Here is an 18,058-nt window from a genome sequence, read left to right as displayed (position 1 = left end):
GAGGACCCCAACTTCCAATTTTAATTTCTCTGCTCCACTTAAAGAGCAATTTGGTTTGAGTTTGGTTGCTACAAGTAGCACTCAAGATGGTGAGGATTTCAACTCTGCATTTCGGTTATTTGGGTTTAATAGTTACTCTGAGCAGCACTTGGATTGGCTACCTTCATTTTGAATACATAAATCTAATGTAGGAGTTGTTAATAGATGCATATGTGTATGCCGTAATTAAAGAGTGATTTTTAAGCCTTTTACTTTTTTGTTTTAACCAATGGGGATCTTGGTTAAACACCCATTACCATATTTATTATTAATAAATATACATATACCCATAAAAAAGGCTTCAAGTTCGATACCTTTTCTGCCGTACATTATTGTGCATCACTGCAAGTGCATACTGATGTCTCAATTCATGATTACCAATTAAATTTCAAGATGGGATTCCCCCTAAACTCCAAATAGTACCCCACACCTTATCCAAAACATTAACACCAAATTCTGCTTAGCTTCCTAGTACATAAAACGTACAAACAAGCAAAACAGAGACCACATTTGGCGTACAGCTATCTGCAATTGCAGTTTAAATCTACCAAAATTTCAATATGTTCCAAAAGCCTTACTACACAAAAATATAATATTTATTTAAATTCCCATTACATCCCTACCGCCCTTCAATTTAATCGAAATCTCAGCAGGTTCAGAAGGTTTTCACCCAAATCATAAAAGCTATTTAGTTTAAATTAAAGGGTATTAATATTGGACAGTGTAAGCAAATACTCACATTCCCATTAGGACATTGTTGTCCTTAAGCATCTAAGTATATTATATCATAAGCATTTTGAGATTACCGAGTGAACGGAAGATTTCAGTTATACATTGCTGTAATTTACTGATGTTATTTATTGCCGTAACATTTCTGTAAGTCCCCATTCTGTGCATGCTGTATATGATTAAGCTAAAAAAATCATAACTGAAATAACAATAAGAACTTAAAGCATACTATCAAGTACTCAAAAAAAATCTTCTTCCTCTAGCTGTCTCTCTTGATCACCGACAAAACGATTGTGTAGAAAGGCCCTAAGGAAAAAAGATTGTAGTTATTGGAAAAAGGAAGACAGCTGTCATAGACTGGTAACAGCCAGTTTTGTCTGCTACCATCCTAGAAATGGATGAAGAGATTCTTTAAACACACCCGCAGGAAAGAACTTATTAACTCATCGAAGCTAAAGAACCTTGATTCCACTTTTGATTTCTCAGCTCCAGTCTCATATTACTTTGGTTTGGATTTGACTGATATAGGAAGCAATATTCTTCAAGTTACTGTGAACTTCTGCTTCGGTTCTGTCAAGGCATAGGAATTAGCGCATGCAGATTTTCATGTTGGTTGTCTTCGTTGTATACGAAGATGGTGAAATTGGAATCTTATTTATAGATACCCTAAACCTGGTGTTGATTGATGTTTCGTAAAGCTCTTCTCTTATATGTTCTAGATTTAATTGACAATGGCTTTGATCCCCATGAATCCATGTCAAAAAACATAGCGATTGATACTGTGTTTTCTACAGGTTATCATGCCTATGACTCTGGTGTAATGAGGCTATGACTTATAGGCATGTGAATCGGATGTTGGCCGATGTTTATTGATGTTCTCCTATATTCTCTCAATTTAGTCGACAATGGATTTGATCCCCTTAATCTATGAACAAAAAACTAGAGTGATTGACACTTCTTCTGTACGTACTAACAAGTTAACATTTTTCTTGTCAAAAGGAAAAATCTTATACAATCCCCATCCGGAGAAAACAAACCCTTAAGCAGGCATCACAGTGATCCAAAATCTCAAGACCTGCTGTACGATTAAAATCCTCCGAGATGAAGTAACCGAAGACATGAAAAAATAAATATATATATAACATGACATGCAATTTAGTTGCTACCAAAATATCAATAGTTTCTGGCAGTTTTTACTCCCAGAATAGAAAACTTATTTATTTACATTCTATTTAGGACAGGCATTGCATATGAGCCTCAGCTTGGAGAAGTGGTTGGAACTTACCATGCAGTTGGAAGTTTATCGAGAATGGAAGAAGAAGACAAAGACGCTACAAACAACAGCGGTCTTCCCACTTGCAATTGCTCGGAAGAAACACCAACGGTCACGGAAGCCTTTTTCCATTCAACGAGCAAATAAATGCCATAACCAATCATTCCTAAGCCGGCCAATGTCAACAGAAAATTTAAAGTCCTCAAAAGGCATTCTGCGAACCAACGACAAGCCATGATACCCAAAAACAGATTTCCCTGAATCCTATCACCACTCACTTCACAAGCAAGCCGCCCGCAGTATAATCCCGTTCCAATCCGGCTCAACTAATGTTCGCCAACAGGGACAGCTCCCACTGAGAATTAAACAAAGGGTTAGAGCTCCCACCATATAAAAAATCAGAAGACAAAACTCTATGTGTAAACCACATTAAAGCATTGACAGCATCTTAAATGAGAAAAACTTTAATAAGATGAGCCACATTGAACTTCATCACGGATTGTGCATATTACACATTAAGAGCAAAATCTATCCGATGCGAGGCTAAGACTGCAATTGTATGCCCACTTGCCTTACCGAGTAAAGAAAGAAAATCCGCCCGACCCAGCGATCCCCTACTTCTCAAGGACTGCGATCAAACCCTCCTCGTATACTTAATTTATTAGTTGGGAATAAAGCTTTTCCTTTTGTTTGACACTGTATCGATCATAAAGGAGCCTTTCCAGAGAGGCAAATAAATACTCAAACGTTAAAAGAAGTAAAGAATCACGGATAAGATTAAACAGTTCTCTACTTTTATAATGGGAAACGAGGGCGCTTGTCCTCTTATAGAATGGTGGAGAGGCCAGAGGTAAACTGTAAGCCAGCTAGGTGGATGGGTCCACCAGACTGGGCGGGAGTTTAATACAGTAAAGACCTCTCTGCAGGCAAGCTCATGCGCCTCCCTCTATCTACCCTTCAAACCGGTATCTGAATGTCAAAATGCCGCCAAATATAGGTTAAAATGTTCAGCATAATGGGCCTATGCCAGCTAAATCTGGCTATATGAAAATGAAAATGAAAATGGGTTCTTCTACGCTTTATGATACTGGAAGAATTGTTTTTATTTTTATTTGAAGGGGCTGGGTATTAAGTATATTCTATGAGGTGTATTATTGTATAGGCATGTAACTTCGTTTTTATAAGTACAAATATTCTAATTTCATTGTTAAGTTAATTTTTAGGATTTAAATATAAAATTTATATTTGTGTTGGAGAAAATTGAGTTAATAACTGATTTGTTAGTAAAGTTGAATGGTTTTGAATGAGTCTATAAATATCAAATTTCATTGAATGGAAGTCTCCAACACTATAGGAGATAAGGTGGAGTTCTTATATGGTAGCTTTTGGAATGGATACTCTTTAGTCTTTAACTTTTAGTTGAAGGGGTTTTAGCCTACTAGTTTATGCTTTGTATTAGGTAGCTAAAAATCAAGTTCACGGTGGATGACATAAAATCCTCTATTGAAAAAAAAAACCATCAAATTTAAATGTGTGATGGTGACATTTGTATATTTAGTTTTTTTTTTAATATAGACATACTAAGAAATATTTGTAACTTAAAGAGGTGTAACGGTTATGTTTATATGTAATTATATTTGTAGTATAAATAAAGAAATGTACAAATTAATTGCACAAGCATTAAATATTTTGTCATGATCAAATAGATAAAGATAGTAGAAATAGATTTCTATTGCATCTATTAGATACAATAAAAAATTATAAAATATTTTAGCTTAACCAATAAGATTCAAGAATTTCTTTAGGTTCTAAATTTTTTATAAAATTTGAATATTTTTATTATTTCTTGAAATGGAAAAAGGTTATTTAACTTAAATCTTATTGGCTCTCACTAAAAATAGTAAGGGAGAAGCTTAATTTTTGAAATTAAAAAATAAAGAAAAATTTAAAGCTCTAACTTTTATCATTAATTTTACAATTAATATTATTAAAAACATCATAAAAGATGGTCTACACTACACTTTACTTTAGATTTCATTTCAAGAATTTGAGATTTTAAATTCTTTATAAAGTTTGAACATTTTTTTTTTTTTTTTGAAATAATAATAAGTAATTGAAATCTTATTGGGTCTTACTAAATAGTAATGGAGAAAATTAATTTACAAAAGCAAAAATCCTAGAAATTTTAAAATTCTAACTTTTTGTATTAATTGTGCAATTAATATAATTATAAAAGATGTGTGGCACCATATTTTACTTTATCATTAGTCAAATTAATAATAATAGAATACTACTTCATAAAATTTTGATTCATTTTGTTCTTAAAGCATTATCTACTAAAAGAATAAAAGCTAAATAACATAAATAACGTAACAAAGTATTTTAAAATAGTAGTTATTGTCGGTACAATTATTTATGTTTATGTATTTAAAATTAAAAATATAATTTTTGGGTGTCAAGTTAGTGATTGAATATTTTTAATAAATCAAAATAGTGTATAAAGATGACAAGTAATTGTATTTATTTTTAAAAAAATATTATTCAATGTTAAATATTTGTAAAAAAATATTTTTGTTTGGCAAATTGCAATTTCTCTAGTTCTTTAATCATATAATTCTTCCTTTTAGGATAAATAATTGGTTTCTGATTTCTTACATTACAAACATGATAAAAATAAAATAAAATTTATTGTATGGGAGACTCGAGACACAAAAGAATAAGCAATTTAAATTGTGCATATCTGTTGTATATGTAGAATTTAGTTATAATATGCTTATGTTTTTGTTAAGGTTTTGGTTGGTATTGTTTAACCTTGCACAAGATCTCAATGATCCATTTGTTCACAAGACATTTATGACAACTTTATAAACATTGTGACTACATTGAAACTAATATTGTAGAATTTTTATCTATTATCTCAAGACTTCTGATGGAAAAACCAATGATGCAAAAAAATGTGTTTCCTTGTAATGTATGCTTGAGTTTTTAATGAAATTGAAAGACATTTCTTGAGGGCTTATGAAGACATTTTCGAGTCTCAAAACTCTTGAAGTTAAAGAATATACACTTTTGAGTTTTCAACAATAGAGTTTAGATTTACCTTTTTTTCAATTAAATCATGTAATTAGACATTTGTAATGCTCTAAATTTCTTCTCTTCATATATCTATAGAGTATAGTAGCTCATTTTAAGAAACCACAATAGATTGTGATGAATTTCAAAGTACGCCAAGAGTATGACCCATTTTTCTTATTTTATAATAATAAATCAATATTTTTGTTGTTTACTTATTCTACAAAAGCATTCCTACCACCAAATTCATTACAATATCAAAACTAAACCTTGTATTTTGTTGAGCAGACTATTCATGGGGAAAATAAAAGAGGAATTGTTTATTTTAGAGTTGGTCTTACTAGAGCTCAATTTCATTATATTGGGTATTTCCTTCATATGTATAATTGTACAATATCATTTATTATCTACTCCTCTTAACCAGTTTAGAGCTTGTTGTAACTTTTTTTGTAAAGGCGTTAATGTTAAAATTCTAATTGCACGATGAAGTAAAGGAATTACAATTTTGCACTTGGTAAGAGCTATGAGTTATCTACTTGTATTCAACTACAAACATTAATGCAACATGTAATTGTCTTTGTTTCTACATTGTCTTTAGTTCTTCAATTCTATGTACAATTTCAATTAATTTTAATGCGGTTTAAAGATAGTTCAACCTCTAAAAGATCAAAGGATATTAAGAATGTTGTTTTGATGCATTTTGCGTTCCTTCAAATTTAAATGTATTCCTCCATCTTAACCCTTTATTGCCACACTCTACAATACTATAATCATGACACATGTGGTAGGAACTATGACGCTTTGTGTCTCTTGTTTATTCTATACTTGTTTATAATCTTTTGATGGTTCTTTTTAGACCTTTGGGCTTGTTTACCTATCACTTTCATTTCAGCTTAACCTTTTGGAGAATGAAAAGAATAAAGAAAAGGGGTACTCATAGAAGTTGGATTGAAATTTCAAAGTTTTGATTTGTTATAAAGAGAGTAATTATAAGTTATCTTTTTCTTTTATGATAATTATGAATAAATGAAGGAAAATGGTCAATCTAGATGTAGCACCCTTCTAGGGAACCCAAGAGAAATCAACCTATAATGTTAACTAAGTTTGCTAAGCATTTTTTTTAAAGAATAAAACCATCAAGAGATAACAAAGCAGAAGCAATAACTTGCATACATTCATAAGCAATATAGTAATAATTACATCTCTCGAGGGTTCCATAACTTTAAATTACACACATAAGTTTAATTTAGTATATGATAAATAAACAAAGGCCATGTCATAGAATAACTACATATACAAAATCACATGAAGATTATACAAGTACATAAGATGTCACATGGCATAACTAGAATGCATACTCATCCTTCGCACATGTTGCAGGGTATGAAATGCTAGAAGAATATACATCATGATAAGATACAACATCTCGTAGGATCTCAAATAACCAAAGTACAAAATAACATAATATGATCATAAATCACAACCACAAGATAAGAAGAATAAAACAATTGCACAAGGTACATCTAGCATCTACATCCAGCTATCAGATCTCAATGGTATAAGAATCACTACCATCCAACCTCATGGAACCTAAATGGCCCACTCCCACTGTGCTAAGAATATAGTTTCATATCCCAAACGGATAACAATCCAAAAGTCAAAATAAGAATCTAGGTCAAGGAATCCTAGCAACATTCTATCTCAAGGACACCAAGTACACAAAGTGAACATCTAATCCCCTGAGCTAAAAAAAGACACATAGGAAACATACTATGCACGTAGGCAAGTGTCATCACATGAGTCAACTCTACGGTTATCATGGCAATCTCTCAAGACTTCAGCCCCCTAGTGACTCTATGCAACATCAATATCATTTCTTGTAGACAAGGCATACTAATAAAGAAAGGTCAGAACCAAGCATCCTCTCTACTCCTATCGTAGCCTATACTAGCGCTCAAGGCATGAGCGAGGTAATGTACTGACATCTTTTTAATTCTTTTAATCCCCCTCATTTAATGAAATTGTTATCACTTATTAATACAACTTACAATGAGTTATATTGGCAGCCTCTTTTGGGCTTCGACACCCATTGCAAGACACTTCCCAACATACATGTAGATAACCTACCCTAAGCTCATAAAAGTGCATCTCATGAAAAAAACATAATAATCACACCAGTCCTATACAAGCAACTAGAAAGCACTAATAGATCCAAACCTTCAAGGTTATGTCATGAAAATCACAACACATGAGCTTAAGGAGAAGAGTTGGATCTCATCATAGAAACACGAGTTTAGAATATTGGTTGGGAAAGAAATATTTGTGAGTAAAAACATCACATAAAGCCATCATAAACTACTTCCCTAGCCTTGGGTAAACGTTCCTATTAGGCCAAACTATGAGGTTTCCCCAAAACCTATCACAAGATAAAACATAACATCATAACCAACATTAAAACAAGTGTAGTTTTCAGTTGTACAGTCAAAAAGTGCACTTTTCTAATGTCCTTCTATTTAAGGGATTGCGTGGATTGAGAGCCTTAAATATTGACCTAGAGCTCCCTAGTTATGGCGTGCAAAAGGATGCAAATAGAAATAGAATGGCTCTTAGTTGAGCATAAGAATGCAACCCCTTGTAAGTACACCATGAAATGGGAAATTATAAGACAAGAGAAAGGATGCTAGTATCCAAGAACCAATATGAGATGCCATGCAAAGTGCAACTAAGCTACATGAAATGCAAGAAATTTAAGCTAACTAGTAAGAAAATGAGAGTGTTACAGGCCTGCTAATTAAACTAGATGTGTTATTCTAATGCATAAAAGGAAACTATGCTAATGCAAAACACTATGACATGCAAATATGAGAGTACGAGGCCGCAAGATCTTTCGAAGCTCCAAGAGTGCCTAGAAAACCCTACAACATAACAATAGTGCAAAATAGTGGATACAAGATGACGAGAGGCTCTACCTTTTAAAGAAGTTTGAACGATCGAGCTCATGAAGTGAAAGAGGATCTAATCAAGGGTGGGAGTTGACATTTGCATGATTTATGAGCACAGTCATTTCCACAAATCACAATGTGTCTCCATGTGAGACAAAAAGGCTTTTGTTTTATTTTTAAAGTAGAAAAATGCTTTTATGTGTGCAACTTAGGATAAGAGGTGAATGGAGACTTTTATTCAATTAAAGGGGGTAGATGTTCCTTTTAATTAAATAAGAACTTATGATATAGTGATCAAACTATAGGATAAAATTAAATAAATTATTTTTTTAAGATTTGATCAAAATAAGTGATTTAATAATTTTAGCAAAAATGTTGAGAAGAGGGCTAATAGTCTAGATGACCATTTTTGGGTGATTACATTTGCCCCTCTTTGACTAATGTGTGATCAATCTAGGAATACGTTACATCAAAGAATGAAGAAGCCAAGCAAGCAATAGAGAAATTTGACTCTAAAGAATGAAGTGGAGAGAGAGAGAGAGAGAGAGAGAGAGAGAGAGAGAGAGAGAGAGAGAGAGAGAGAGAGAGAGAGAGAGAGAGAGCAGATCCTGAATATATAGTTTGTTAGCAACAATATTGAGTACTAGGGGGGGGGGGGGGGGGGGGGGGAGAGAGAGAGAGAGAGAGAGAGAGAGAGAGAGAGAGAGAGAGAGAATCGAAACCTGAGATGAGTGCTAATATATCTAGCAAGGTAAGTAGATAAATCAAGAGGAAATAGAAAGGTCAAGCATATGCTCTTGAGAAATATATAGTCAGAAAAGCACTTTGCAGTGATGATAGAATATTCCTGCCCACTTAGGATTGAAATCAGAATGAGGTAGAGGAGATGCAAGAATAAGAAAAATATAATCAGATCAAGATAAAGTAAGGTCCAAGATGATAGATAAGCAATTAATACCCAAGAGTGACTACTAAGAAGTAATAGGCCCTACTTTGACCAAGGAAGATAAAGCATTAAAATTGGGTCAAAACAAGAAGAACAGTGGAACAAAGGTGAAATAAAATTAGCATGAAGTATGGAAGAGAGTAGAAATGAGAAAATGATGATGCCCCAGCAAGATTCAAAGATTAATCCTTAAAAGGTTAGCCAATTGCATAAAAGAAGGAAATTTTGAAATACAATTTTGACCATTAAGATAAACTCAAATTTTGATTTGAATCCTGAAAATGGATCTAGGACATCAAAATTAGATAGGGGTGCAATTTTTGCATAATTCTAAGGAGTTCAAAATTTGGGTCAAAATGAGGTCAAAAGGTATAAAAGGGGCCCAAGGGGTCATTTTCAATTCATTTTGTCTTCTTGTGATTTTGAGAGCTTTGAGCATTTGAGAGAGAGATGATGGTGTAGGGAGGTATTTCGTTGCATCTCACCATTTTGAGCGCAACCAGTTACATAACCGACCTCCAAAATACGGTGCCCCAATAAGTTTTCAATTTTCAGAGCATTTTGAGTCATTTTTTGAGCATTTTTATAGTTTTTGTTGGAAGTCTTCTTTGGGAACTCAGATATTGAGAGGGGGGTTGAATCAGGATCTATAAATCTTTTAACACGACTTTAGTCCATTCACCGCATTTACCATCTCATATATAATTCATACATAACATAACTTGTAAAATCAAATTGTTGTAATATGTAGATCTAACCTATCAATCACATACATCTAACCTATCAATCACATACATGAAATGTAAACACGTAACACAAAGATTTGGTTACCCAAAAATCCTCCAAGATGAAGGTAAAACTGGGGTGGCGATGACACCCACAAATCTTTACTATTGTAATAATAAAGTTAACCTGTTAGGGTTATAATGTTGATCACTTTTGTTGATCGACCCTGTGAGGGGTCTTCCTTGTTAAAGGTTGTTAAGATTGTTAGGTCTTACCTTGTGAGAGGATTTCACACTTACAAAATAGTAAGGACTCATTTAAGAGATTTACAAAAAGTCTGTTAAAAGAACTCTATTAAGGGATTATCCTTGACCCAAGCTATCAAAACTCATTATTCAGTACCTGATCCTCAGTTTGCTCTAAAATCTGGTTTTGGATCTCCTCTCTTCAATCTGATTTGATCTCTGATCTGATATATCTTTATTGTCCTTCATTGCTTGATAAGGTCACTTCCTCTGTTCTACAATAACAAAACTCAACTCTTTTGCCTTCTTCGCAATGTTCATACTTTCACAGTTGATCTATTCTATAATCACACAAATAGCTTGCTTGCTCCTTTTCACCGTATCATATCAAAATAGGTTTTGATATGCTCTATTTAAAGATTTTTGAAAGAGTTTTCTAGATGCTTCCCTTTTTGCTTCTTCATCTAATTAGTTGATCACCACTCATAGGAATCTATGATCCACATCATAAAATGTGTAATAGCCTCTATAATAATCTCTACAAATATTAAATGTCATGTTGATGTCAGCTTGGAATGATTTATCTCAAAGTTTGTATCATAAGAGACTTAAATGTCAATTTTGCGTTGCTCGACAATTACTATTTCTAATACTCGGTATTCACTATTATTGATGTTGTTTCTCAGTCTCTACTGTACTCAACACCTTTTGTGTAACTTGACATCAATATGCTTAGACTACTCAGTAATCATTAGGCTTGGCTTATACTGAAAATACTTGGCAACCAAAGACTTTCTTGATTCCTGTAGAGCTTGGCATATACATGTTTATTTACAAGTCTTTATATGAGTTGGCCTACATAGAGTAGCTCACTCGTAGTGATGATCATCTAACTCTACCTAGTATATGACTAAGTGTTTGATACTAATAGGCAATAATAGTTAGGCATACCAACAATCTCTCCCTTTGACATTAGTGGCAAAAAAACTTTGCCATGATTACATCATTGGAATAGAAGAATAAGATTACCCCCCCAATCCTATAACTTAGTTATTATGGAACTACAAAACTTTTACTAAATGAATAAATAATGAACAATGTAACAATATAACAATATAACAATGCATAAATATACACGACTCTAAGTAGTCTGACTATTTTAGTGTCACACCATGTTTGTCTTCTAAAATCTGATCTTTGAATTCTGATTATCTAATCTTGCATTCTCCCTTGTAATCATTTTCCCTTATTTTTGTCACTTATGGTTGTTGTTAGGGTTAATGGGTGGAATCAAACCATATTTATCAATGAATGGTTTGTGAACCTGGTTAATCATAGTAAGTGCATGATCCCAAGTGGCTATGATTGATTCAAAAATGTGATTCTACAACTCCAATCTAGCTTCCAAATCAATCAAACCACCAACAACTAGAATATTATGATGTTCTTGAATAAGATCTTGTGTTGACTTCAATTCATGCTGCATAACCTCCAAATGAGGTATCAACATAGATTGGATAGAGGTCAATTTTGACCTCGTGTTTTTATCAGTTGTTTATAGCTCAACCAATTTACCTTGAGAAAATAATAACTTGTTATAATGTCTAGAGCTAGATTTAGTTGAATTTGAAATGGTGTTGCTTATTTGTTGCATTTCAGCTTGAATCTATTGGATATTTGCATGAAGATCACTTGTGAATCTTGGCACATCACACAAAATGTTGTACAAATGTTGTACCTTTTGTATAAGCCCCTCGATATTATGTAGGCATCCCTGCAACTCAACTTTTTTGCTTGGCAATGGTTGTTGAGATTTTCTCCACAAGCTTATTCTCAAATTTCTTGGTTGACCACGCCATCAACTTTTTATTTGCTTCTATTTCTCCAACATTTATTTGTTCAACAATATGTATGAGCTGGGAAATAATTGGGGCTTGCGCATAAAAATTATGTATATCAAATACATCAACAAAAATGTCCTTAATATCATGTAACACTTGCTTTTATTTTTGCTTTCTTCTCATCTCTTCATGTTTCTTCTTTTTTGCAAAAATCTCTGGCAACATGATTGTTTGTTCAAGAGTAAGATTTGTCAAATCTCATTTTGGCATCTCAATTAATTCATCCAAACTAACAAAAATATCTAGTGAATTATCTTGTATTGCTTTGCCTTTTCTCAGGGGTGGAGTGTTGTTGCTCGGCAATGTCTTCATAGGAATAGGTGAAGGGATGTCACCACTTGGTCTTGCTTGAATATCAGTGCTTGAGACAACAATTGTAGCACTTGTCATTGCTTGATTTTTCTCCTCATTTTCCTCAATTCAAGGTCCTGATACATTTGGTCCTACTTGATCTTTGGTAGAAATGTCTACACTTGTGTCTTTATTTGATTCCTATGCCTCTTGCTTCTCTTTTTCTCCATCTGCTTGGCAACTATAGTTTCAGGTGTGGTGGAATGAATAAGCAAATTTTTGCCTTGTGAATTTGACACACTTGAACTCACTTCATCACTTTGATCATCTTGGATGGTCACTATATCAACTTCTTTCTCCTATGCCACTTCTTTAGTGACAAAACCAAAAATTCCCTTCCATGGTAGCTCATTCTGCTAAACTACAACTTCCATTTTATTCTAAAGAATCTAGAAAAATTAAATTTAAGAACAAATCGGTTCTTGTATTTCTCCAAAAATGTTACCTTATGTTCTTTTGATAAATCAAGCATAATCTTGGCTAATGTGCCTTCTCTTATATCTTTCTCTACTATGGATACCTGTTGCCATATTTTGCCTAGTTTATTGTACAAATGAATTGGAATCTTCTTCTCCAATTCAATAGGAGCCAATTTATTATTAGACATCATTTCTATCATGGCCTCCTCTACTTTAGTTCTATCAACATTATTCAATGTCTCATACTTTTCAAATCTAAATCTGGATAAGCTTGCAGAGCTCCTAATATCAACATATACCTCATCAATATTTGTTGGTATTTTTGATATTACGACTCAGTGATGCCATGGTTCTCCCAATTTGGTTCTCTCTGCAACATCTTCTTCAACTTCTTTCTTCTTTACCAATCTTCTCCTCTTTAACTGGCTCATAGGGGCTTTGGTTTTCTTCTTTTCTACACTTGAGCCACTTGGTTTAGTATTCTTTGCTACTTCGTTCTTTGCAAATGGCTCAACGGTTGTTGTTTCTACCCTAGTCCTTGGTTTGGTCGGCAGTGGAGGAGAGAGGGGTGCCACCAATGTCTTCTTTGCAACTTCCTTTTCTTTAGGTTTAACATATTTATCCTTCTTGTTTGGTGGTCTAGCAACAACTAGGGCTTTACCTTGATCTCCTTATCCTTCTTCCTCTTCCTCATTAGCACTATCATTTTCTTCATCTTCTCCAAGACCTTGTTTGAGTTGCAAAGGTTCTTTGCCTTGCCATCTCTGCCTAGTTTTTCCTCTAGGTCTTCAATCATTTTCTTTCTTTTCTTCTCCTTAGAAGCTATTTTGATATCAATAGTAATTCTAGCCTTAGCCTCTTCATACTTTCCAAAAGTTTCTATTTTAGTATCAATATCCTCTTTGAGTAATGCAACAATCTTTTCACTTACTATGTCACTGTCACCTTCATAATCAAATGCTTTTAGCCATGCTTTCCTCAGCTTCACTACCTATACAAATGTGTTATTTGTATCCACTAAAAAACATATATCATTATAGTATTTTATTACCAACTCTTACGGTATCCTCATCCTCATTTTCATTATCTGTTTGAATTCTTCAAAATATACAGCCATGACATTTTAAAAAAAATCTCCTAACCAATTTATGTATTAATTGATTTTTCTTGTCATTAGTTTTCCTTGCTCCCAAATAGTATTGCCAATACCAGGAAAATACTTCTGAACATAAAAGAAAATGCATGTAATAAGCGATTTCAACTTACACATAAAATTCTTTGCCTTCCTAATGGATATTAAGTTTTCTGCTAATTGTAATTTATGCAACTCGACAAGATCTTATTCATGGTCCTTCATAACAATTTTCCATGCCTGCTCAACTATCATACATAACACACTGTTGAATCTGCTAAATTGATAGAGTTTGTGAGAAATTACTCTTACTACAAATTCAATCATTGGATCGGTGATGGTAGAGATGGACAACCATCGTCCATTCCACTTGGCCTTTGTGTTTGCCTCAATTTCTTCATGGTTCAGACATCCCTTAGTCTTGTTTGTGTCTACACTGGAATAGCTTATAAACTTGTGAACCATCTTCTTTTTTATCTGAACGGATCCGTTATGTAGCCATTACTACATATCATGGATCCTACTTAGTACAACCTTGATCCATTAAATCTTAAAGTTCCTTGGAAAATCTAGGGCATGAGTTAACCCTTTCCTTTCAACAGTTTTGAATTTGTCCTCCAAAACTCCTTCCTCACATAATTTTTTATATGCCTCTCGAATCTCATAGTTGCCAACTTATCAAGTCTTACACATGTAACAACTTTGTACATCTTGGGTCATGATTACTTTAGGTGGTATCAAAGATAACCCACTCATTGAGTCACCTTTCATTGCAATCTTAAGAATAACACAAAATTTTGGTGGAGGACAAGTGTCACTCCTCACCAATTGAATGTTACTTACCTATACTCCTTGGCTCTTTCTTGCGGATGATGAAGTTGTCATTATTCTCTATTAGGGCTTGAAACTTTTCTTTTTTTCTTTGAATAACTTGGCACAACTTAGATCTTCTCTTGATCAAACTTTCACCTCAAGTCACTTTTGTAAATTGCTTAAATCATTATGTCGCTCAAATTGTTGTTTTCTCTTGAAATGTGTATGCAAGGTGTGAAAAATATCATCAAATTTCAATATATACTTCCTTTTACTCAAATTAGGGTCTCCATTAATGTTGTGGTTACTGGTAGATGGAATTCAACTTTCTTGGTTGATATTGTGTCTTTTGAACTCGGTCTTTACTATACATGTAACGCCCCACCAGGGAACCCAAAAGAAATTAACCTAAAGTTTCACTAATTTTGTCAAACTTTTTTTTTTGAAAGATAATAACTTAACAACAACAAATATAATAGAGCGGAAGCAATAATAACAAAAGATAAAATAGTGGAAGTAATAACTCACATACATACAACCATCATAAATAGATTACATCTCCTAAGGGTCCCATGATGTTGAATCACATTTAAGTTTTATTAATATTAGATCTAACACATAACCAAAACCACATCATGGAATAATCACAAGCATTAATCCAATTAAATAACATATAATTACACAAGCTGCCACTTGGCAATAATAAAAAAACACTTAATCATCTATTGTACAAGTCATAGGGTATGATACGCTCAAAGAATATACAACATCTCATAAGATCTCTAATAAACAAATATAGAACAACAAAATAAGACCATCCAACAGTTTTATAAGGTTAGATAAAAAGCAACATATGCACAAGCACATCCAACAACGACATCCAACAGTCGAATCTCAATGATATAAGGAAAATGCACTACCACCTAACCTCATGGAACCTAAATGGCCCATTCCCACCGTGCTAAGGAGATAAACTCAAGTCCCACATGGATATCCAAAACTCAAGTCATAACCAACATCTAGGTCAAGGAAACACTTGAAAGAAAACTATCTCAAAGGGTACCAAGACACAAGTATCAACTAATCCCAGAGGCAACAGAGACATGTACGAAATCTACTAAAAATATAAACTTTCTAAAAATGGAAACTTGTTAAAAATGGAAACCTTCTAAAAGTAGAAATTGTCCAAAAATGGGAACCTTCTAAAAATGGAAACTTTCCAAAAACTATCCAGAACACAATTTTCTAAATCGATTCAATCTATGAATCACCAAATTAATCAAATGAGGGTTTTAGATAATAAATTCGTTCACAGATGTTCAAGAACAATACATTTCAACACAAGGGTTTCAAAAAGATGAAATTCATTCACAGTCGTCATCAGAAAACAAAGAACAATAGATTCAGAAACAAGGGTTTCAAACCCAAATTGAAATTCTGAAAATAATTTCATTCAAACACAGACAAGACAAATATTTTCAAAGCAAGAACTATTGCATAAAACTCACGAGATCTTACTTGGATTTGATGCTAAACAATGAATGCACAAAACACACAAGAATTTTCATTCTCTTTCAAAAACCCTCCTCCTGGAAATCAACTCCTCCAAACCCATGTTTTGGAGAAATGAGCTCTAAATCTCTAATAAAGAGTTTTTCCCCAATTTAGGGCTTCGATTGTGCAATCCTGTGAAAACCCTTTTTCCTTTATAATTTTATTATTTTAATTTCATTCAAAAACTTTATGTAATTTAATTAAAATAAACTTTATTAAATTAATTATTTTCTCTTTCTTATTAAATCATGAGACACTTTTAATATAGTATTTATTAATTTAATTAATAATATTATTTAGAATTTATTAAAATAAATCTCCTAAATAAATTATTATTAAATTAAATAAATATAAAATGTCAAAACTAGAACTTTAATAAAAAATTTAAATTTAATTCTTTTATTTAATTAATTTCTCAATTAATTAAATATAATTAAATATTTATTTTTTTAAATATAAAATTTCCATTAAATTAAACAATTAAATTATCTTTTAATTTGATTTAATTATAATAGAAAATCATCGCAGACCCACAAAACTAAATACGATAACTCAATTGAAGACAAAGAACATAATCAAACTCCAAGGTTAGAATCACGAATTCATGTCACTTGATGAATTCAAATGGGTAATCAACTCAGATGCTTGTCCTACTTTCTAGGACAATTGACTTAGGTTAGGATTTGGACTTAAGAATTATCTCCCCACTTATACCATTAAGATACTACAATAGGCTATGCTCATCCTAACAATTCAAAAAAGTCAATACCCGATACCTACAATTTGCATAAAATCCACGTATGTACATACTCATATATTATAAACTAAACAAGAAATGACAGGGAGTGGTCCATCATTTAGATCCCAACTAGCAGGTGACCATGACTCCCTCCCTCAACCACGTCAAAAATGTCATACATAAAGTAAAACAGAAAAGTACACCATACACATGCAAGTATGGGGTAAGTAACCATAGAAACTGCATATAAATCATTCCCCTACTAACATCACACAATAACTAAAATTCATGTATGAACATATATATATCATCATAGAAATAATCCTAAAGACACGAAATAACTTAGTAACTCATCACATATATAAACTGACTATGAAATACATTTAATCTAATCTGGTAACCAAGTACCAATAATCATAAACATAAACATAAAATAAGCCTAAAAGAATCTGACAATAGAACATGAAAGTCAACTAGGGGTAGACATTACAATACATTTCAATCTATTCCATATAACTTGACCTATACACCCATTTGGCATTTGAAGTACTCGGTCCATATTGCAATGTGCAATTAATATATACAATTTTATTGAAGTTCGACACTAACTGTGTAAATGAATCTTTTGCACTAGTCTTTTCATAGATTTGTTCTTATGCATTTTTACTTATGCAAATATGAACTTTTAGCTCATTTTATGTTAGGAACTTATGTAAGATATATCATTTAAATATGAAGCTCCTTACATACCTTTCTTGATTAGTTTGAGATGATATGATCACCTCTTCCATTGGATTGGGTGACATCAACTCTATTTCTTCTCTATTTCCATCTTCTACATTTTTCTTCCAGGTTTGGTTCAACACCTTCCTTGTTTGTTCAATATCCACTTTTCCTTTGCCCTTGACATGATCATGATTTTATGTTGGTACTTGGGTCATGTAGTTTTTGCTTAAATGTCAAAACTTGTGACATTTGGAACATATATTCTTAGGTGTATCATTTCTGTGATATGCATTCATATGCTTTATGACCAAACTTTTGACAATTATAACAATAGCCTTCAAATCTAGGTGTAGTAGATGTATTCTTCATTCTTGATCTACACCCATGTATTTGATGTCCGTGCTTTTTGTAGTAAAAATAATAACTAGTGAACTTAGTTTTAGGGTTTTGC

General features: G+C 32.8%; 1 protein-coding gene across 1 annotated transcript in view; it reads right to left on the bottom strand.

The window, feature by feature from the left end:
- The window catches only part of TOM2A (tobamovirus multiplication 2A), a 45,603-nt gene extending 42,930 nt beyond the window's left edge, over positions 1 to 2,673 (bottom strand). The window contains exons 1-2 of the mRNA XM_089825697.1: positions 2,618 to 2,673; positions 2,054 to 2,396 (exon numbers count right to left, since the gene is read on the bottom strand). Coding sequence (XP_089681823.1) covers positions 2,054 to 2,277 — 224 coding nt within the window. The 5' untranslated portion in view covers positions 2,278 to 2,396; positions 2,618 to 2,673. The remainder of the gene's footprint in view (positions 1 to 2,053; positions 2,397 to 2,617) is intronic.
- Between the last annotated feature and the right edge of the window lie 15,385 nt (positions 2,674 to 18,058).

The sequence above is a fragment of the Cupressus sempervirens genome, chromosome 4 (assembly GCF_028749045.1).
Source record: "Cupressus sempervirens isolate cs-2001-9-10 chromosome 4, ASM2874904v1, whole genome shotgun sequence".
Lineage (NCBI taxonomy): Eukaryota > Viridiplantae > Streptophyta > Pinopsida > Cupressales > Cupressaceae > Cupressus > Cupressus sempervirens.
This window is presented reverse-complemented; position numbering and strand designations above follow the sequence as displayed.